This window comes from Panulirus ornatus, chromosome 63 (assembly GCF_036320965.1).
Source record: "Panulirus ornatus isolate Po-2019 chromosome 63, ASM3632096v1, whole genome shotgun sequence".
NCBI classification, from domain to species: Eukaryota; Metazoa; Arthropoda; class Malacostraca; order Decapoda; family Palinuridae; genus Panulirus; species Panulirus ornatus.
The window spans coordinates 8,014,544-8,037,921 of record NC_092286.1 but is presented as its reverse complement, the minus strand read 5'-3'; the positions used below and the strand labels follow the sequence as shown (position 1 = coordinate 8,037,921).

The following is a 23,378-nucleotide window of genomic DNA, read 5'->3' as shown; positions in this document are numbered from 1 at the left end:
ACGTCTTTGGGATATGATATATCACTCCTATGGACATGTGCGGGCCAGGTGTGTACGTCTTGGGATATGATATATCACTCCTATGGACATGTGTGGGCCAGGTGTGTATGTCTTAGTATATAATATCACTCCTATGGACATGTGCGGGCCAGGTGTGTACGTCTTAGTATATAACATCACTCCTATGGACATGTGCGGGCCAGGTGTGTACATATAAAGCACTGTAAGCCTTGAGTATTCCTCTTCCGCATTGTTTCCGGTTATGTTCAAACGTTTATTCCAATGTTGTTGTCCTTGTACAAACGTTTCTTCCGGTGTTGTTGTCCTTGTACAAACGTTTCTTCCGGTGTTGTTGTCCTTGTACAAACGTTTCTTCCAGTGTTGTTAGCCTTGTACGAACGTTTCTTCCAGTGTTGTTAGCCCTTTACAAACGTTTCTTCCAGTGTTGTTAGCCTTGTACAAACGTTTTTTCCGCTGTTGTTGTTAGCCTTGTACAAACGTTTATTCCAGAGTTGTTGTCCTTGTAGAAACGTTTACTCCAGTGTTGTTGTCCTTGTGCAAACGTTTCTTCCAGTGTTGTTGTCCTTGTGCAAACCTTAAGTACTCTGTGGTTAACCTTGTGCATACGTTTACTCCTCTCTTGTTAACCTTGTTTAAAGGTTACCTCCTGTGTTATTACCCTTGTGCAAACGTTTATTCCAGTGTTGTAAGCTTTGTACTAACGTTAAGTTGTGTTATTGGCCTTGTGCAAACGTTTATTCCAGTGTTGTAAGCTTTGTACTAAAGTTAAGCTGTGTTATTGGCCTTGTGCAAACGTTTATATGTGGTTAACGTTGGTGATTCAGTTCTCGATGTTGATTTTAACAATCTGCTTTACATAGAGCTGTAGGTCGAGACTCATGCCTATTTTTTTCTTATGTTTTAGGTAAGTACCATCGCGGACGGCGAATTGGCATGGAGGAAAGGTAAGTGACAGTGAAGAGATGCAGAGGAAGGTAAGTGACGAGGAGACAACAAGTATAATAACGATGATGAATAGGGTGAAAAGGAAAGGTAAGGACATTGAGGAAAGGTAAGGTGACGAGGGGGAAGTATGTGAAATAGGTGAATGACAAAGTATGTGTTTGGGTAAATTGGTAACGGACCACGAACAGGTTCGATTGAGAGGCAAGGGAAGAACAGAAATGAATAGGAATAAGTTAAGATGAATGAAGGATATATGGTAATGTATGGGAAAGAAAGATAATACAAGACCTGATGGTCTATGGCAAGGTTATCTGCTGGAGGACAGTACATGGGAAGGACAGATAACACAAGACCTGATGGTCTATGACCAGGTTATCTGCTGGTGGACAGTACATGGGAAAGACAGATAACACAAGACCTGATGGTCTATGACCAGGTTATCTGCTGGAGGACTGTAACAGTACACTAAATGTCTCATCTATATAGATGGAAACAAGATAGATGGATGATGATGAAGCATGATCTTGAGGGGCATGTGTCGCAGGGAGGGGGAAAAAATCATGATGGAGGGTCACTGTGTGACGATGGATATGATGGTAATGGGAGGAAGATTACTCGACGTAGATAGATGGAGGGGAGGTTGATAGATAGAGGGAAGGTTAAGGAAGAAAAAATAAAAAGAGGGAAGGTCTAGAGGGGAAAGGTTTTTTTTCTTTTCTTTCGTAGATGGAGGTGAGCGTGTGAAGGAATTATGTGGGCAGGTGATAGTAACGAAGGGGGAATGTGCGAGACAGCAATGAAAACAAGGGACGGTGGCTCCAGGCGAGGAAAATGGGTAGGGGACTACATACATGAGCAATGAAAAATGGGGGAAAGGAGTAAGGGGGAACAAGTTTCTCTCTCTCTCTCTCTCTCTCTCTCTCTCTCTCTCTCTCTCTCTCTCTCAGTGATGTACTTGTCCCTGCATCTTCCTGCTAATGAGGAAGAGGAAGAGGGAGGAGGAGGAGGAAGAGGGAGGAGGAGGAGGAGGAGGAGGTGGAGGAATGATCCCAAAATTAGTTTGGGATGGGAGAGGAAACATTGAGGGTGATAAGAAAAAAAGAGAAAACCCCAGCGAAAGCACTGCCAGAAGGGAAGGCTGGGAGGGAGGGAGGCGATAGTCCGGAGGAATGCTGAAGCGTGAGAGAGAGAGAGAGAGAGAGAGAGAGAGAGAGAGAGAGAGAGAGAGAGAGAGAGAGAGAGAGAGAGAGAGAGTAAAGTGAGGGGTGGGATGCGAAACCTGGTGAGGGTAGAGTAAGAGAGGTCTGAAGGGGGGGTTGGGTGGGGGAAAGAGGGAGGGAAGAGGAGAGTAAAAGGTGGGGGGGAAGGGTGGAGAAGGGGTTGTTGGGAGGGTTAGAGAAGGGGTGGGGAGGGGAGGGGAGGAGAGGAGAGGAGGAGGAGGGGTGAGGAGGAGGAGGAGGAGGAGGAGGGGCGGTTGGGGGTGGAGGAGAGAGAGAGAGAGAGAGAGAGAGAGAGAGAGAGAGAGAGAGAGAGAGAGAGAGAGAGAGTGAGGGAGGGAGGGAGGGATGTGAGGGAGGTGAGGCGGAGGGCCGGCTGGGGGCAGCCTGGCTGAGCGAGGGGTCACACAAGCAGTCTTGCTCCAGCCGCCACACAGGCTTCATGTTCCGCGCCGCGGCTCTCACGTCGACGCTCTCCCTCGCTCTCACCGGAGACTCGCAGTCGCTGGGACTCTCACTCTCAAGGTGTTGTGGCCACCACTACCACCAATACCACCACTACCACCACCGCAATCCGTCGCTTGCCACCACCCTATCCGTGCCGTCTCTCCTCTCCGCTCCTATCCACCTCCTCGCATCCCTAGCCACCACACACGCCCTGTGTCTGGACGCGATCGGTTTTGAGTTTTGAAGGTGCGTTTTTGCTTTTTTGCGCCGAGATATATATATAGAGAGACATATATATATATATATAGAGAAAGACACATATACACATATATATATATATTTTTCTTCTTCCTTTCTACCAGCTCCAAAATCATCCCCCGGCTGGTGGCTTGTGTTGAGGATGACCCTTTAATGATGTGTGTATCGCGCACCTTCCGGCCGTAGGAGCAGGGTCTTGCCCCCAACTGAGATGCCCCACTGAAAGTGTCTTAAAAAAAAAACCCAAAAAAGATAAGAGCCGTCTCCTGCTGCTAGCCACGTCTCAGACAGTGACAAGGGCGGTAATCGGAAGTGCATCTTGGCTTAGGACCAGTATTTTTCCGGGAGATTTTTGAGATCAATCTGGTATCTATGTGACCCAGGACGAAAATTTTGTACGCACTGTCTCTACCTCTGTCTCTTTGTCTCCCTTTAAGATTTTTCTCTATATAGATCTCTCTCTCTCTCTTTCTCCCCCACCTCCAATTCGCTCTGATCCTGTCCCTCCTCCTCCACTTCCTCATTCTCTTCTATCTCTATCTCGCAACCAACCACCCACCACCACCAACAACAACAACAACCCCCTCCGAACACCCAACTCCGTCAATCGTCGACGTATTTAAAAAAAAAAAAAGGAGATAAAAAAAAAAAAGAGAGATTCCACGAAAGATCCTGAAAGTGAATTGCGCCCGGCTCAAGATTACTCATTGAGCCTTTCCCGCGCGTCTCTCTTGTGTGTCGTGTTGTGCCAGCGTCAGGAAAACCGTAGAGAGAGAGACACACACACACACACACACAGACACACACACACGCGCACACACACTCGAGAAGACTTCCCCTTAAGGAATAACCGTAGAAGACCCGGCCGGTACGCGAAGGACCTTAATCGAAACCCCCGTAGCCTGAGGATTCCGCCAACCCACCAGACCACCACCCATCATCTTCTTCTTCTCCTTCGTCGTCGTCGTCGTCACCACCATGACCAGCACGCCGCCTCTCAGCAAGCTCCGCCTCTCCAGCTTCCTGTCTCAAAGCTTGTGAGTATCACACACACGACCATGACTGTCCCGTTCTCAGCAAAGCATCCTAGCTCAGTTATAGCTGCTTGGGTTGGTGGGGGTTGGGGGGCTTTCTCTCTCTCTCTCTCTCTCTCTCTCTCTCTCTCTCTCTCTCTCTCTCTCTCTCTCTCTCTCTCTCTGAGAGGGCCAACCCCCCTCCCGCCCTTTCCCCCCGGGTGGGCCCTAGTAACTCATCCCTGCTGCTGTAAGGGGCGTCAGGTCCCAAAGTCTGATGGACCTTGCAGCTGTGAAGGTCTGAGGTTTCTAGGTCTCAAAACCCGACCCCGACCTCACCTCCCCTGCAGCTGATAGGGGTGTTTAACACCTGTATGTTATCGTCGTGGCATGGGGACGCACCTGTGTGTACGTGTGTGTGTGTGTGTGTGTATGTATGTATGTTTATCGCCTTTGCACATGTGTGTACTGACGGTGTGGTGTGCGGACCTGGTCGAGCTGTGTCATGTGACATTTGCCATAACTCACTGTCGTGTCTGTGTTTACTGTCACGCCTCGTGCCATGGCTTGACTCTATCCCCCTCCCACCCACCCCACCCACGCACACACACATACACCCCTGTCATGACCCGTTGAGACGTATCTGTCATGACCTCCTTATGTGCCTATTCCCTGTCGTGACTGAATGACGCATCTGTCATGACCTGACCCACCCACCACCACCACCACCCCTCCTTTTTTATGTCATGATCTGACTCCACACCAGTCATGACCTGAGTCCACACCTGTCATGACCTGACTCCACACCTGGATGCTGTTGGTGTCATGATGTTGCCCCTCTGTGCATACGTGGGTGTCTCCATGACCTGCGATGACCTGCGACTGTATCCCATGACCTGCGACTATAACCCATGACCTGTAACTGTCCCATGACCTGTAACTGTCCCATGACCTGTAACTTGTCCCATGACCTGTAATTGTCCCATGACCTGTAATTATCCCATGACCTGTAATTGTCCCATGACATGTGACTGTTGTGTCCCGTGGCCTGGGACTGTCCCATGACCCATGATTGTCCCATGAACTGTGAGTGTGTCCCGTGACCTTCGACTGAGTCCCATGACCTGGTACTCTCGTCCCATGGTCTGGGACTGATTCACTGACGACCTGGGACCTGGGACATCACGAAATGAGGCTGATGTCATGAGTTTGGGCTGTCTCCTCATGACCTTAAGGTTGTCCCTTCATGACCCGGGGCTGTTTTCCGCGACCTGGGACTGTTATCCATGAATCTAGGACTGTTACCCATGACCTAGGATTGTTATTTATGACCTGAATCTGTTATCCATGACCTGGGATATTATTCATGACCTGGGACTGTGTCTGCATAACTTGGGTTAACTGTCCATGACTTTGGAATATCATTCATGACCTGGGAGTGTGTTTTTTCCTGACCTGGGACAGTATCCCGTGACTTGCAACCTGGTCTCCATCACCCTGGGACTCACGTTATGACCTGGGACTGTTTTCTGCATGACCTGGGACTGCTGTGCATGACGAGGGTCTTTGCATGAGCATTATCCGTTGACCTGACCTGACATAGCCTCACTTGACCTATCCTAAGCTGACCTGGCGAACGTGATTTGACCTGACCTGACCTGACTGGACCTGAGGGATTGACCTGACCTGACGACATGACCTTGCCTGACCTGACCTGACCAGACATGACCTTGCTTGACCTGACCTGACGAACATGACCTTGCTTGACCTGACCTGACCTGAGGACATGGCCTTGCTTGTGATGACCTGACCTCCCGGATGCACTCGTGTGATGTGACCGTCATTATTATAGATTAATTATCACACATCTGAATTAATCGTTCTAATGATGTAGTCTGTATGTGTGTGTGTGTGTGTGTGTGTGTGTGTGTTTCTTTAGGTGTCATGACCCACTACTAATTAGTTCCATGTCTGTCTAATTAGTCCACTTGATTGTCATTACTGTCATGATGGTTCAGTATCTGCACACACGTGTTGTTTCTCCCCCACCTCCTCCTCGTCAGCACCTGTAGTAGTTAGTTCGTTTGTGATAGTTGGCCATTAATGACAAAGAGTGGTAGTTAGTGTCATTAATTGGCCCCCCCCCCGCACTCACTCACTCACACTGGTAGTTAGGGTTATGATCACCTATGTGTTCTATATAAATGTTGTTACCACTGATACTATGGTTACCTCCTCGTGTTATCTTTTACATGTATTGGTATGGAACGCTTGTTTGATGATGATTACATTTTGGTGTCATTAATGATTAATTTACCTATAGCCATTCGTCTGTCCTCTGTTATCAGTGTCTGATCATAGTCATATTTTTTTTTTATAGTCAAGTTCCTAGTGATGATAGATATAGAGATGGATGAATAGATGGATAGATCGATACATAGGATTGCATTATGTTTTTTTTCCCATTGTCTATTGATGAAGTAGATAGGTGGATACACCAGAACTATATTGATGTTCCGGGCTGCAAGCTGTCATATGTTAATATGTATATTATTTTTTCATACATATAGATTTCCAGAGTTTATATAGGCATGAGTTCCTATATACATATATATATATATATATATATATATATATATATATATATATATATATATATATATATATATGTATATATATATATGTAGACAGTTTTTCCCAAAGTAGAAGACAGCGATGGCCTAACCTAACCTAACTCCAGCATCTGTTGGTACGGAGCCTCGCCACGTGAGGCAGATCTTGAAAAGAGAAGCAGAAAGAGAGAGAATATATATATATATATATATATATATATATATATATATATATATATATATATATATATATATATATATATATATATATTGGGTAGGTGTTCGATTACAGGGGTTGGGGGGGAAGAGGTGGTGAGAGAGGGAGGGATGGGGCAGGGGTGATGATGATGATGAGAGGGAAATGGGGAGGGCGGGAGAGGGATGGGTTAGGAAGGGGAAAGGGGAAGAGAAGGGAGGGAGGAAGGGGAGGTGGTCGTGTGAGGCTACTTGTGGAGGTCGTCTACATCGCTGGGAAACTCGCTACTGACGGGATCCACAAGGCAGCCACTTGGTCACGAGGCTTTGGACGACCACGACCACGACCACGACCACGGCTGCTACGCGACCATTTGTGTACACGACGGGTACGTAACCCGTGGGTGTGATGGTGACCTTGTCCTTTGACCTGGTCCTTTAAGGGTCAGGTCATAGGTAGAGCGGCTCCTTGTACGGGTCGTCCCGTCGTGATTCATGGTCAGTCAGGTCGTGCTCAGAGGTCATGTCGTCGTGGTCAAGAGGTCAAAGGCCAGAGTGCTTAGGGTGAGGATATATATATATATATATATATATATATATATATATATATATATATATATATATATATATATATATATATATATTCAACTGTTTACACAGATCAGCTCTTCCAATCATTTCGAATTATGTATTACTCGTATGTTGATAATGAGAAATACACTCACTTTTGGTTCCTCATGTCTGTATTCTATAATATATTGACCGACGTAGCACAAGCTAAGGCAATCTCGGATGAAAGAGAAATGGAATGAGAGATCAAAGTTTGAGGGAATCCAGAGATCCACAGGTGTTTGTTGTCCGGACGACTTCGAGGAAAGAAGAGGGTGATAGGAAGGAGGGAGGTGGGGAAATGACGTCCGAGGGAAGGAGGCCTAGCAACGGTCAATCCTCAAGTGGCTGCTCTCCACAGAGAAAACTGAGGGAAGCAGCAGCGAGGCGGGTGTCTCGGGTCCAAGACGACGGGGCCGCGCATGCGGAGAGAGAGAGAGAGAGAGAGAGAGAGAGAGAGAGAGAGAGAGAGAGAGAGAGAGAGAGAGAGAGCAGGAACATCGGGTCGGTGAGAGAAAAGGATGGTTGAAGAGAGGTGATGCCAAGTGAATTCATCTGAAAGGAAGGCTTTTTTTTTCTTCCTTATTCCATTCTGGTTAATAGAAAGGCGAGGAAGGATGAACCACTCAAGCGGTTGTTCGTACTACTAGAGCGAATATAACCCCCTCGTATGTATGAGATGCTCCCCACAAGGGAAAATGGACTACGACACCCTTAGGTTTTGAGTTCCCGACTTTGTGATGTTAATTATGTCGGGGTTTCCAGGACAGAAGAGCGGGTTCTGACTTTGAATAGAGAGAAAGATATGGTCCAGAGATATGTAGGGGGGAAATTCCGTGTTAGCACTCTTATATTTAACTGGGTTACTTCTCTCCCATTCTGAGATGATGCATAGGTACAGACTGTGAGAGGAAGTCGGTTCAGTACGAGAAAAAGAGACGAATGGTTTCAAGGAGGAAGAAAATGAGATGCAGTTTGTTCACTGGAATCGTTAGCATAGAAGTGAGAAGCGTGTTAGAAGTATAAGACTTAAGATCATTTATTGAGGAAGAAAGAAAGTGGGCGATAGGAGAGAACCTGGAGGAACGCCGATATTGATGGAAGTCGAGGGAGTCGTCGCTCCATCAACGACAGTTGCTAATGGAAAGGCCAGGGAGGAAACTTTGCCCAAAGGAACAGAGAAGGAGGAAAGCCAAAGGAAAGCAGAAGACTGATGCCTCGCAGTCCTTTGGAGGATGTCGAGAAAGGAGGACCAGAAGTGAGTCCCATAACAGAGAAGGTCACCAGTAGGACCTAACACTGCTGCGACCTCTGTGTACGGGTGACCTGAAAAAAGAGACGAGACTCTTGAGTGCTTAAGAGACATATGAAGACTTTTAGAGATGGCAGAAGTGGGGGTTAGGGGGGAGGGGGCGATAGTTAAGAGAGGTTAGAACGGTCGCCTTTCGTAGGGGCAGACTGCGTCAAGGCGTGTGTCCAAAGAGGGAAGGAAGACTCTGGGTTCTTAGACAGAGACGAAGATACGCGATTGAGGAGGATCGGTGCAAGCTCAAGAGGTACACTTCCTCAAGGAGTGGAGGAGTTATGCCATCTGGATCACGCACGCCTCGTCCACCTGGAGGCTGGCAGGTGGTACCATACTGGGAAGGAACCTGCTCGAGAACAATAACAGGAAATGGCATATAAGTTCATTGTGGAGACTATGGGAGTGGGCGACGGAGGAGGAGGAGGAGGAGGAGGAGGAGAGCGGAATCATCCAAAATTGAGTGGTAGAAAAAGGTGCCGGAAAAAAAAAGAAGGGGGAAAGAAGAAGGAAAGAAAACGGCCTTATGGGTTGGAGAGTTTGCTGTAGATGGAGGAGGAGAGGTTGAATTACAGGAGTTGACGGAAATGGTTCTTTTATTTTTAAGTAAAGAGTGAAATAATTTATCGATAGAAGAAGGGGGTCAAGTCGGCGGTACACTAATTTCCCCCGTATGTGTGTTTGGTTTTACATCATCATTATGTTGAGAAACACTACTAGCCCCCTTTTCCGTATGTCGAAAAATATAGAAAAGGAAAAGCAACATTAAAATACGCGGTGGACGCAGAGTTTATTTTCTTATTATTCAATCTCTCTCTAAATTCATCGTTGAGAGGAGTGTCATGCGAGATGCGTCAGTCATGCAAATATCATGATGATTGTGTATTTACGTTCGTTTTACATTATACACTGTGTCATGCATGGGTAAATATGATCATGCAAACAGACAGACACCATGGTCGTTGTCATGCATATACCCACCAGCCACCTTACATATGACGTACACATATGTCGTCATGCACGCCTGCTCATACACACGGATGCATATATATATATATATATATATATATATATATATATATATATATATATATATATATATATATATATACATATATATATATATATATATATATATATATATATATATATATATATATATATATATATATATATATATATATATATATATGGGGTCATACATGCGTTGTCATACATACACGATCATACATACGTGGTAATACATATGGGATCATACACACACACACGTGTTTATGTAAACGAGGGTCATAATTATGTAGGTCACACACGCGTCGATATACATATATGTAATTATACATATCTGGGGATCATTATACATATATGAGGATCATTATACATATATGAGGATCATCATACATATATATGGGGATCATTATACATATATGGGGATCATTATGCATAACCATCAGACTCGGTGTCCATCAAGTGCCGTGGGTCGACCAAGGTCCTTGTAATGCATTTGGTCGACCAGGGTCTTTGTAGTGGGTTGGGTCGACCAAGGTCCTTGTAATGCATTTGGTCGACCAGGGTCTTTGTAGTGGGTTGGGTCGACCATGGTCCTTGTAGTGCGTTTGGTCGACCAGTTCCCTTGTAATACGTTGGTTCGACCAGGGTATTTGTAGTGCTTTTTGGGGTCGACCAGGGTCCCTGTAGTACGGTTTGCAACCAAGAGTTAACAAGTTATCCTCAAAGAGGATTTTATTATTATTATTATTATTATTATTATTTTATTTCCAGCAGGCAACCACACCTTGAACTCTTTTCGAGGAACTGAGACGATACACCGACGTCTTGACTCTCAGCTGACGCCATGGGTCCGTCATGAGCGTCCCCAGACTCACTTAAATCCCCTCCTCTCCCCTCCTCCCCCTCCTCCCCTCCTCCTCCCCCTCCTCCCCTCCTTCCCCCTCCTTCCCCCAAGTCAAGATTACTGATCTTCTTCCTTGACTGGAGGGAAGTACTCTGACCCCTCCCTCACCCCTCACCCCTCCCCCCACGAGAACATCCCTTCTCCTTGACGGATCAGCGATCACTTGACCCCTGACATCACCCCCCCCCCCCGAGGGGTCAAAGGGAGGGGGGAGGAGGAGAGAGAGGAGGACCACCACCAACTCCCCTCCTCCCTTAAGTCACCCTCCCCCCTTCCCACTCTCCCTCCCACCACCTCCCCTCCCTTAAATCACCTTCCCTCCCCCCCTCTCCCTTCTACCGCCTCCCCTCCCTTAAATCACCAACCCCCCCCCCTTCCCCTCAACGTCAAACCCGAACCGTTCGGGACGACCTCGGAAGACCTGAGACGGGAATAGACCCCCTACACACAGGTCTATGTATAGCTTTTGGGGGGTCTGTTGCACAGACCGGTTGGAACCGGCTTTGGGTGTGGTGTAGGGGGGAGGGGGGGAGTGGTGCTGCCTGGGGATGGAGGGGGGGGGGCATTGACGGTGGGGTGGGGGGATGTGTTGTCTGTGTTACCCACACGGGGTCAGCTGTGGAGAGATCGGCCTACGCTGCGGTGGTCACACACGGGGTCACTCGCTGCGACTTGAGTTGCTACACTGTCGTAAAGCAGCCGGTCCCACGTGGTCACACGTGGTACGACTCGAACTACATGGCACCGACTTTGGCTGGGCGTGAGTCGCACGTGGTCACTCCTGCCCGGCGACTGACACAGTTACAGCTGTGGATCGCACGTGGTCAGTGTGCTACAACACCTGGGATGACGCGCGATACGAAGAACAGCGGGGGGGGGAGACGGTGAGGGGGGGGAGGGGGGAGTGTCCTCGACCGCACGTGGTCAGGGGAGTCGAGTTTGCTGGGGAGAGGAAGGAGGGAGGGAGGGAGGGAGGGAGGGAAGGCCTGGAGTGAGTGGAGGTATTAGGCTGGGGCCGGAAAGGGGGGGCTTGATGGGCCGCTGAGGGAGGAAGATAGGGAGGGAGAGGGGAGTCCGGTAGTTAATGGACTCGAATGATGATGGTGATGGAGTGGAAGATGATGGCCCGCAGGTGTGTGTGTGTGTGTGTGTGTGTGTATGTGTGTGTGTGTGTGTGTGTGTGTGTGTGTGTGTGTGTGTGTGTGTATGTGTGTGTGTGTGTGTGTGTACGTGGGAGAGAGCTTTACACTCGTGTTGCCCCGTCCCTTAACCTTCTGTATGTACATACCATGTGCTTACTCTCATCTGTGTACACACACACACACACACACACACACACACACACACACACACACACCTGAGCCTAAGCCAGGTACCCACTCATCGACTAGCCCCGAGGTGAGGATGAACACCTGGGGACGACTGTGGTGGCTCAAGGTCGTTAGCGCTAACTACTACACCCCCAATGGGGGAAGGGGGGGGGGGCGTGTGTGTGTGTGTGTGTGTGTGTGTGTGTGTGTGTGTGGGGTTAGTGGAGGGGGTGGTGGTGGGGTGGGAGGTAGACCACGCCAGGTGTATTCTAGTCTTCCAAATGGACGGGTTCAGACGTGAACAACATCATGGATCAGGTCAAGCCAGGTCATCTGAGAACACGGACGGGACCAGGTCAGCAATGAGACTCATCAAGGCGAGGTCAGAAGCCAGGTCGTGTGAGAACGCTGATCGGCTCAAGTGACTGGCAGGTGACCCGCTGAAAGACGGTGAAGAAAACTGGCGTAAATGGTTCTAAGATGCGATTCTCTCTCTCTCTCTCTCTCTCTCTCTCTCTCTCTCTCTCTGGGTGTGATGTCACCCCTGTCAGTCAGCGAGGGAGGATGTCAACCCTGTCAGTCGGTGTTTAAGAGCGTTGTGGTGCGTCGGTGTGAGGTGGGGTGATGTCATTGGGAAAGGGGGATGTCAGTGTGAGCTGGACGATATCAGTGTAACTAGGGCGATGTCAGAGTAAGGTAGCTGATGTCATTGTCCGCCAGTTGATGTCCGCCTTCTACCAGGGATGACCCAAGTGTGATTTTTTCCCCCGAAATCGCCTGACATCACTGATGTCTGTCTTAGTAGACCCCAACCTGACATCTTCCGTCGTCTCGATTGTCGCCATTTTTGCGTCTTTCTGCCCCCCCAATACCAACCCCCCACTCACCACACACACACACACACACACACACACACACACACACACACACACACACACATACACACACACGCACGCACACACACACACACACGCACCGGGCGTTCTAAGGTGACGTCATGCGTTCGAAACAGTCTTACGTCTTACGTCTCCTACGACAGCAGTTCGAGGTATTGTTGTGGATGTCATTGTTCGTCCGCGCTCTACCTCGCCCGAGGGGAGGTGGGGGGCGGGTGGGGGGGGGTGTGAGGGTGTTACCGGACCCGACCCGTTCACAGCAGTTGGCCCCTGAAGTCGTCCAGTAGTCCACCCGTCTCCATACGTCCAGCCAAGCCAGTTTACCCCCCTCGCATCGTCCGGCACAAGAGTTTTCGTCGTCCCCCTCGCATCGTCCGGCACAGGAGTTTTCGTCGTCCCCTTCGCATCGTCCGGCACGGGAGTTTCTCCGTCGCCCTCGCATCGTCCGGCACAGGAGTTTCGTCGTCCCCCTCACATCGTCCGGCACAGGAGTTTCGTCGTCCCCCTCGCATCGCCCGGCACAGCAATTCAACCTCTTAAATCGTCCGGCACAGCTGCTGTTCTTCCCTCGAATCGTCCTGTAGGCGTCCGGAATTGCCGGTGGCGGGTGGGAGAGAGGAAGGGGAGGAGGAGGAGGAGGAGGAGGAGGAGGAGGAGGAGGAGGAGGGAGGCGAGGTGGAGATGGTGTCGTGGAGGAGACGTAGGGAGGAGGAGGGGGGGAGGGAAGAAGATGGGAGGAGAGGAGGAGAGGAGAGGGTCGTTAACAAGTGGGGCGCCTCCCTCCCTCCCTCCTCCTCCTCCTCCTCCTCCTCCTCCTCCTCCTCCTCCTCCTCCTCCTCCTCCTCCTCCTCCTCCTCCCACCTTCCTGGCTCTGGTGGTGGGCCACGTCAGATGACTGTGGTACTGCTGCTGCTGTTACTGCTGTTGCTCGTGGTTGTGGCGAGAGGAGAGGAGATAGAGCAGAGGCTTGTGGGGAGAGAGAGAGAGAGAGAGAGAGAGAGAGAGAGAGAGAGAGAGAGAGAGAGAGAGAGAGAGAAGTAGAAGGTGTGAGCGTGGCCAGACATCTTATAGAACGGGTTTGTGCACGGGGGGGTAAGGTCTTCTTGGAGGGGTGGGATGATGTGGTCTTTGTAGATGACTAAGACCGGGAAGAGTGGGTTTGTGTTAGAGCTCTTACGTCACAAGGAGGGGGGGGGGGTTCCACAATGGTGGTAAACAATAAAGCTTGTTTGTGTCAACACTTAAGGTTCTATCGATGGATGGGAGTTTGTTTACGACGGGAGGGTATAAGGCAACCTTTGACAGGCAAGGTTAACCTCCTCCTCCTCCCCCAGATCAAAGGGAAGGATTCAAGGGTGAGATAAGTCTGTCAGTAAGGAGAGAGAGAGAGAGAGAGAGAGAGAGAGAGAGAGAGAGACTCGAGGAAAAAGGAATTGGTTTCATTTCACGTAATCTGGTTAGTTTAGGATCGAAGAAAATGGTTTAAGGGTTGAGGAGAGAGAGAGAGAGAGAGAGAGAGAGAGAGAGAGAGAGAGAGAGAGAGAGAGAGAGAGAGAGAGAGAGAGTACGTGATAGGAAAGTACCCATTGAGGACATCTCTTATTGATGGGATATAATGATTTATATTTTCATATCATTGACTTGGGTTTAGTAAAAGACAGGATTTTTGAGAAACTTAACGGGAGCTAAAGATATGCTTTGATCATATATTTACTAAAACATATTTTGAACTGGGTCTTTCGTCGCAGCCCATCCCCAAAGAACGTCGACTGAAGTCTTTAAAGTTATCTATCTAACTATCATTCTAAACATCTGTCTATCTGTTTCTTCCTCTGTCTGTTGTGTAGATAGATCGGTAGATAGATGGGGTACAAGGGGGAGGACAAGACGCAAGAAGTTACCCCCTCCGTCTGAACACTACCCTCACACAACCCACCAACCTCCTCCTCCTCCTGCTCCCCTCACAACAGTCTTTGGGTGCCAAAGTCCTTGTTGGCCGCGTCGCACCAGAAGGAAGTTACCAACCAACGCCCAAGTTTCCATTTGAACCAACCAATCAACATACCGAGTGTTCCACGAAGGCAGCCGATCACACCAGACTAGACCAGACAGCTGGAGCAGGTGATGATCACCCAGACCAGACCGCTGGAGCAGGCGATGATCTACCAGACCAGGTCGCTGGAGCAGGCGATGATCTACCAGACCAGACCGCTGGAGCAGGCGATGATCTACCAGACCAGGCCGCTGGAGCAGGCGATGATTAACCAGACCAGGCCGCTGGAGCAGGCGATGACCAGCGTCCAGCAGTAGTGGCTAGCGTCGGGAGACACGTCGGGGGCCAATCTCCTGACGGTGGTAAGGGCGACGAGGGAGGTGGTGGTGTAGTAGCAGTAACGTTGTTCCTTCGTCAGTAGATCCCCTACCTGGTGGTAATCGCCCCGTTCGCATTCAGTGATGCTGGTGAAGCCTTCCTTTTACCATTTGGTATTCCAGACCACGTCGCCTCTTTAAAGAAAAAAGAACCAGCCATTCAGCAATCAAGAGGAGGAGGAGGAGGAGGAGGAGGAGGAGGCTTGTTCGTCGGCACGTGTGGTAAACGTCCAGTGAGTCTCGGGGATTCGCTAACGAGCACTTAGAGGGCAATGGTGCTTTAGCTACCCGTAAACCCTGTGGTGGGAGGGGAGGGGAAGAAGAGGTGGGGGGGGGGGGGAGTTGTTTGAAGAGCTAGTATAACCTGAGGGATTGTCTAACTAGCTCTGAAAGAACTAGTTGCGATAACTAGCTTAGATCAAAGTTCAGGTGATGGCGTTAAATTAGAGAGTCTTGTTAAGTAGCCGATGGTTGGTTACTGAAGGCTACTGCCATTCAGAAGCAGCCCCATTAGGTAATTAAGTGGGGGGTGGGGGTCATCTGGAGTACACAGACATGAACAGGACCAGTATTGATGAAGATGCCGATTTGTATTTTTTTTCTTTTCGTAATAGCCATTTGGATGAAGTCCAGGAACGTAGCTAGGGAGGTCGGCTCTTGGAATCTGGCAATGGGGGGGAAAAAAAGATGGTTTGTTTGTCGTTAGTCCAAAGTCGGACGTCTTCCTCTGTGGTCTGGAGGCTCCAGCTGCCATGGCCCTGTACAGCCCATCTGTCGGTAACCCGGGTCATGTAACAACCAATTATTCTTGTAACGAGTCGTTTTGCCGACCACTCACGCAGCAGCCAATCGCACAGCGACTCGTTACCTGTTCAGCAGTAATTCGGTAACCGGTTACTTCGTAGCCACGACGCTAAGTAACTAATTACTTGGCATCTTGTCGCTTACGAACCAATCATTTATCATTCATTCACTGACTCACAAGTTAGCTAAATCCCTTGCCAGCCAATCCTTTGATGGGGTAATCATCAGGGAGCCGTACATCCCATCACCAGTCACATAACGATCAGTCGCTGAGGAACCAATCACTCGAATCCCTTCACAACTGGTCACTTAACAACCATCTCTGGCAAAGGACGAACAATAACACCATCCTATACACACACACACACACACACACACACACACACACACACACACACACACACACACCCTAGGGTAAGCCAGGTACCCATTTATCGACCAGCCCCGAGGGGAGGATAAACACCTGAGAGTGGAGTTGACCAACTGACCGCGCCCAGGATTCGAACCGGGGGTGGGTCCGTGTGCGAATCATGGTCAGCAAAGCTAACGACTACACCACGGAAGCCTGTAAGTATGAATATGTGTGTGTGTGTGTGTGTGTGTGTGTGTGTGGTTTCTACCGTTTCCCTCTCGTTTCTCTGAAACCTTTGGGTTTATCTATAGCCACTGTAGATTAAAATTCCATAAACCCCATTATTAATCAGGTCTCCATGACTGTAACCCACCACTTCCCAACCTCTACCAAGGTTTTGCCACAGCTCAGCTGATCATTACCCCCTGTCCCTCCCCCCCCCCACCCAACCCCCCCCACACAGACACACACACACACACACACAGACAAAATACCCTCTGACCCTTCCCCACCTGCCCCCCCCCCCCCCCCCTCTCAACCACCCCACCACCCTATCAGTTCAATACGACAATTATTGTGAATAATTTAAAGAGTTGGTAACACAAGCCTTTCTCACCGTCTACCACACCCTCACCGTCTACCACCACCACCACCGCCACCACTCATTGCTTGCACCACCACTACCACACCTCCCTCTACCACCACACCACCACTACCACACCACCACACTACCACCACACTATCAGTACCACACCACCACCACACCACACTACCACCACACTACCACCACCACACTACCACCACACCACTAGTACCACACCACTGCCATACCACACTACCACCACACCACTAGTACCACACCACCACTACACCACCACCACACCACCACCACACTACCACCACACCACCACCACACCACCACTACATCACCACTACCGGCCGCGACAAAGTGTGCGTATTCTACAAATATTGATCAGATGCGGGCTGGGCGGCTGGGTGGGCGGCTGGGTGGCTGGGTGGCGGGTGGAGGGTGCAAGGTGTGCCTGGCCCAGTGCCTTAGTCTCGGTGCCACCCTGAGTCTACCCTCCCTCCCTCCGAATGTCCCTCCCCTCTTTCCGAATTTCCCTCCCTCCTTCCCTCCCTCCGAATCTCCTCCTCCCCTCTCTCTCCCTCCCTCCTTCTCTTCCAGTAGACACGTGCCACCTCTCCCCTTCCATCCCAGTGCCACAATTTCTCTTCCCTCCCTCCTAAAGCCACACTCCCTCCACCCACCCACTGCCTTCTTACCCCCCTTCGTCGTGCCACACTCTCTTCCTCCCTCCCTTCCTTCCCTCCCTCTGCCGCTTCCTTTTCCTCCAACTACCACAGCCCCCCACCCTCCTCCTCCCTCCCCCCCACACCTCTACTGTTTGCCTCGCACCCCATCGACTACCAAATCCCTTCCCTTCCACTACTTTCCTCCCCTTCCACATGTCTTTCCCTTCCTCCCACTTCCTGCATTCCCTCCTCCCGCCACGGCCCTGCTCTCTTTGTTAGCGCCGCCACCTTTCCCTCTCACTGCCACACATCCTGACCTCTTAAAGTTAAGAAGCCTTGTCCTTCCCATCCATATTGCCCATTCCAACGTGCATATCTCCACCACCCTTCCTCGTGCTTCCATTCCTTTTTCTAGTACCCTTTTGCCTCTTTCCCTTCCTCTCCCCCCACACACTCCTGTTCCCTCCAGTACCTGCCTCTCCCTCCACACACTCCTGTTCCCTCCAGTACCTGCCTCTCCCCCCCAGATTCCTCTCCCCCACCTCCCACACACACACACCCCAGGGGCCACTACCCCCCACCCCATCATGCTTGGCAACAGTGTCTCACTGCACGTCCCGCACCACAGTACCATGCGACAGCATTGCACCGTTGCACGGCTAGCAGTGTCTCACACACACACACACACCACACACACACACCGGTGGGTTCCGGATGGTAGAAGGACTTGGAAGGCATTAAACCCTGTAAGACACATGGACCTGAGGATGTCTCGCCGTGCGTGCTCAAGAAGTGTCTCAGAAGCGGTCTGCGAGGTCGCTTGAAGTGAAGAGGTTGTGGTGTCAGGGGAGAGGGAGAAGGAGGAGAGGAGAGGGTGGGTAAAAGAGAGCAAATTGTCGTGCCAGATTTTTAAGAAAGGAGATCGGGGAAATTGCGCTGAGCTGCGGACTTATATCATTGGGACCAATATGATCAGGTAAATATTGGAGGTGTTCTAGGACTTCCAAAAGGCATTGGACACTGTTAGACGCAGGAGTTTGGTATAAGGGCTTGATATGAAGGAGGAAGGGACTTAAGGAGAGTTTTTCGGGCTATTGAAATTTACTTTAATGGAAGAGAACGGAAGGACATAGGGAAGCGCTTTCCAAATGTCGTAACGTAACTAGTGACGTATCGCAGAGGTTTGAGTCAGTCGTAGATTCATCGGTCTTCTCGATGATCTGCGTCATTGGCTTGCCCAAAAAGGAGGATGATTCCACGAACGAACATGTTTGTAGAAGATGATGATGATGATGCCCGAAGTCATGAGAGAAGTGAGAAATGACGGAAGATATGCGTCATGCTTAACACTGGGACGTCATTAGACAAGCTCCACAGCTGGTGTGCTGTATAGTGTTGATAAAGTTTAACCCCGCCCCAAAAAACACACACATGCAGAGAGTGATGAAGATGGGATACACAGCAGGATGCTCTCGGTATTACTACAATCCAGCAGGAAAGCGTCGTGAGGGAGGGGAAGTGGGTCACCACTGTACATTGCCAATGATCAAGACACCACTTAGGGAGAAATAGGGACACAAACTGTTTCATTGGTGATGCTCGAATGGCATTCAAGTACGTGGGTATGGATGAGCTTAGTAAACAAATCACAACTTGTATCAGACCAAAAACATAGTATATGTCTCTCAAATTTGATTATTTCTTAGATGGTAAAAGAAGATCTGATAGAGAAGGTCCACATGATGAGGACAACAGAGGTAGTGCCTTGATTTAGAAAGCTGAGTTATAGGGAGAGGTTGAGTACTGGAAAGTTGCTCACAAAGGGAAAAGAGAAGATTCAAGAGAGATTTGATCACGACTTTTGCGTTTATAAACTTCTGAACCAGTTTGACAACGTAAACAGTGGACAGTTCTTTGAAAGATGCAGAGAAAGAGCAAACGAGAGGTTAAGCCAGAGACATGATAACAAGATTGAAAGTAATACATTTATAGTAAAAGAGTTGTAGATGATTGGTTCAAGGCATGTGATGAAACTGTAAATACAGGCAGTGTGAAACATTGTGAAAAAAAATGTAGGATAGCAGTGTATGTTCAAGACACAGGACCTCACAAGTGTAGAACTTCCTCCTCGTACAGTAAAAGAGATGGGGCCCCACGAGTGTAGAACTCCCTCTCCTTACAGTACAAAGACGAGGCCACGCCAGTGTAGAACCGCTCCTCCCTTTACAGTACAAGAGATGGGGCCCCCCACGAGTGTAGAACTCCCTCTCCTTACCATACATAGACGAGGCCACACGAGTGTAGAACCCTCCCCATCTCCCTTCACAGCACAAGAGATGGGACCCCCACGAGTGTAGAACTCCCTTCTCCTCGTGCTGTACACATAAGACATCATGCATTTTATCAGGAAACCTTCTCCTCCTTGTCTTCTCCTCATGTGATCAGCTCTCCTTCCTCAATTCCACTCAGATTCTGGACGACCCAGTGGCCTGTCCTGATCTGCACAGACACAGAATGATTCAGATTCTCATTTTCTGTCCCCTCACTCCGTCGCTCACCACGCAAGGAAACAGCCAGTGTGTGTCAGAGGGAGGAAGAGAGAGACACGTTAGGGAGGGGGGAGGGGGGGGGCATGATTTACTGCCAGATGAACCAAAGGTTGGAAATCTTGGCCTGGAAAGTGTCTCTTTCTGAGAGAGAGAGAGAGAGAGAGAGAGAGAGAGAGAGAGAGAGAGAGAGAGAGAGAGAGAGAGAGAGAGAGAGCTTATGATGCAGGGGAGAGAAATTTAATCAAGTGACAAATATTTATGTAGTTCAGTGATTCACTCTCTTTAACGTAACTTTAATTAAGAATTTCTAAAGAATTGGGTGAATGTGGGAGACACACACACACACACACACATACACACACACACACACACACACACACACACACACACACACGCACACACACACACACACACATGTGTGTATGCGTGCACGTCCGTGTGTGTGTACGTATATATATATGTGTCTGTGTGTGTTTGTGTGACTATGTACGGAGGATTCACAGTGATCATCTCTACATGTTCATATCTGAATTTGCATTTCATTTCACATCGCGAGATCTAACTTGCAAATCGCCTCGGATTTAGACATAGCAAGTCGTCCTTAGCAATGTTATATACAGTTGGGGGCTGTCCTCGCTGTCTCGCGTCACACTGTCTTGTCTCGCTTCACGCTGTCTCGCGTCCCATCTCTGCTGCTCATATCTCTCCCTCAGTGTGTGTGTGTGTGTGTGTGTGTGTGTGTGTGTGTGTGTGTGTGTGTGTGTGTGTGTCTCGCGTGGGCTACCACTGACCTACTTCCAAGTGGAGGCAGTGGAGGAGGAGAGGATGGAAGATGGTCCACCACTGGAGTTCTTAACCATGAAGTTATATTTTGACCTTCATGTAAGGAGGAAGTAAGGACGACCTTTGAACTCAACGGTATACGACGATTAAGGGCGACAACACGACCCTTTTTTTTGGGGGGGGAGGTGTTATGGTAATGGCGTGACCTAACTTGACCTGACCTCTGAGAAGTCAGGTCATCATACCTAAGGATCGTACCGTTACGACCTCAAAGGGGGTCGTAATGTTAAAACAGTCGTGCGACTATGTTCAAAAATGGTCGCATCGTCGTATTCTTTTCTATTTCAAAAGGATCGAACCGTTGTGATCAAGTTGGCTACCATTTCCCCCCTTATTTTTCTTAAAGTCCTTTTTTTATGGTGTTTAGGTAGGTTAGGGAGGAAAGAGGATAGGGAGGTGGAGGAAAGGAGCACTCAATTCCATCCTATGGCTTCGTGGCAACTGACTGTGCCTAGGGTTTTTTGTTATGACGAACGCGTATGGCTCTTACAAAGAAGCGACGGGTCAAACAGGCATGCAATGCACACTTAGCAAGAGGCAAGCACAGCGAGGCAGGAGGCAAGCACACACTGCAGTGCCGCACGAAGGCAAGCATAAAAAAAAAAGCAGATGATGGAATATTGATTAACGGGTAAGTTGACAAGGAGAGATGGATTGGCAAGCAAAGAGAACACGCAGGCAATAAACACGATACACAGGCAGACAAGCAAGCAAGCAGGCAAGCAAGCAAGCAAGCAAACAGGCAAGCAAGCAAGCAGGCAAGCAAGCAGGCAAGGAGCAGAGAACAAAGAAAACCTTACAACCAAGTCAAGGGTTTTACCACAGTTTATCAAGCTCAATTTCTCTCAATATTCGCAGGCAAAACAATTCAGTTATCGTGTTGGTGAAGGTCACACAACGATGATGATGGTGGGTCAGAGGCAGTGGCATAGAACACGACCAAGGGACGACACATGACATAAAAGATGAGCCCAAGTGGGGACCAGGGACCCACGAGGCTCCTCATTCCATAGTTAAAGAGATAAAGAAGTTAATAGCACAGATCTAGGTATAACTGTGGCTCAGAATGGCATTAAACACAAGGTTTACATGTACAGCATCATATTAGGTTACGTTCGCACACAGACTTATATCATTTGCAGATTATAATGATGTTGCTTTAATCATTCACCCGATTCATACAAGGCCAATACAGAGATGGGTAGATGACTCACGTCACAGAGCATGTTACAGAAAGTGGTTCAGATATAAACAAGTTAAAAAAAAAGGATGAACTTCAACACTCAGTAATGTAAACAAATGTATCAGTGTGTCTAACACAAACAAATAGACAACGGGGAGAGTAAACATGTAAGAAAGGTCAATATTTTCCAACGAAATACATGATTTTGATCGTGTGTTCGAATTGTAGGTTCAAATGCTTCAGTATCCTCACATGAAGCAAATGAGTTTCATCGTGTGTTTCAATTCTAGGTTCAAATGCTTCAGTGTTTTCACATGAAACAAATGAGTTTCATCGTGTGTTCGAATTCTAGGTTCAAATGCTTCAATGTTTTCTTATGAAACAAATGATTTCGATCGTGCGGTTCATGTGCACGAAGCCTCGATTCAAATGCTTCAACATCTTCACCTGAAACAGATGAGTTAGATCTGTATACAAAGTCTAGATTCAAATGCTTCAGTATTTTCACCTGAATGAAAGGATTTTGGTAAGAGCCCAGCTGGGTAGATTAAATCCAAATGAATTTGAATATTTATATATGTAACAAAGGAGTTTACGTGTTAATAGTCTAGATTCAAATGTGCCGACGTTTTCAGATGAAACAGTGGAACACAGTATTACTGGAGGGAAGATATAACTCATGACACTTGTGTTGTTGTGATTAAATTTACATGATAAGATTACTGGCTTGGACGCCAATAGAGCAACGTCCAGTTTGTGGACATGAGACACCGGGGTTTGGTCGTGTTCGGTAAGAAAAATGGCATTTTTTGGGATATCTGCGTAGGTGCGCTGATGTATGTTGGAATATATGTGGTATGTTGGTATGGTCTCTTGGTGTGTTGATATGGGTCCATGGCATGATGGTGGGGCAAAGATATGTTGATGTGGGTCCATGGTACATGTTGGTGGGTAAAGGTATGTAGGTATGGGTCCATGGCATGATGGTGGGGCAAAGATATGTTGATATGTGTCAATGGTACATGTTGGTGGGCAAAGATATGTAGGTATGTGCCCATGGTATATGTTGGTAGGTACGTGTATGTACATTACATCATGTGGAAGGTATTGAAATACATTCACGAATGTTGTAAGGGATTCATGTATGGGTCTGTAAGTCGATGATCCCCGTGTGTTGTCAATTGCCATCATTGGGCGAACGGTCAGACGTGGCATTGGTGGCAGGCTCCGGGAGCGAAGGAGTGAGGGTGGGGAAGAAAGGGTATGTGTTATGTATCGGTAA

The 23,378-nt window shown here is 48.6% G+C and overlaps 1 protein-coding gene across 5 annotated transcripts in view; it reads left to right on the top strand.

Annotated features, from left to right (window-relative positions):
* Positions 1 to 2,592: 2,592 nt before the first annotated feature.
* Syt7 (Synaptotagmin 7) overlaps positions 2,593 to 23,378 on the top strand; it is a 586,302-nt gene continuing 565,516 nt past the window's right edge. For all 5 annotated transcript variants that reach the window (XM_071656733.1, XM_071656732.1, XM_071656731.1 and 2 more), the window contains exons 1-2: positions 2,593 to 2,876; positions 2,993 to 3,925. In XM_071656733.1, the coding sequence (XP_071512834.1) occupies positions 3,867 to 3,925 (59 nt within the window). In that variant the 5' untranslated portion in view covers positions 2,593 to 2,876; positions 2,993 to 3,866. The remainder of the gene's footprint in view (positions 2,877 to 2,992; positions 3,926 to 23,378) is intronic.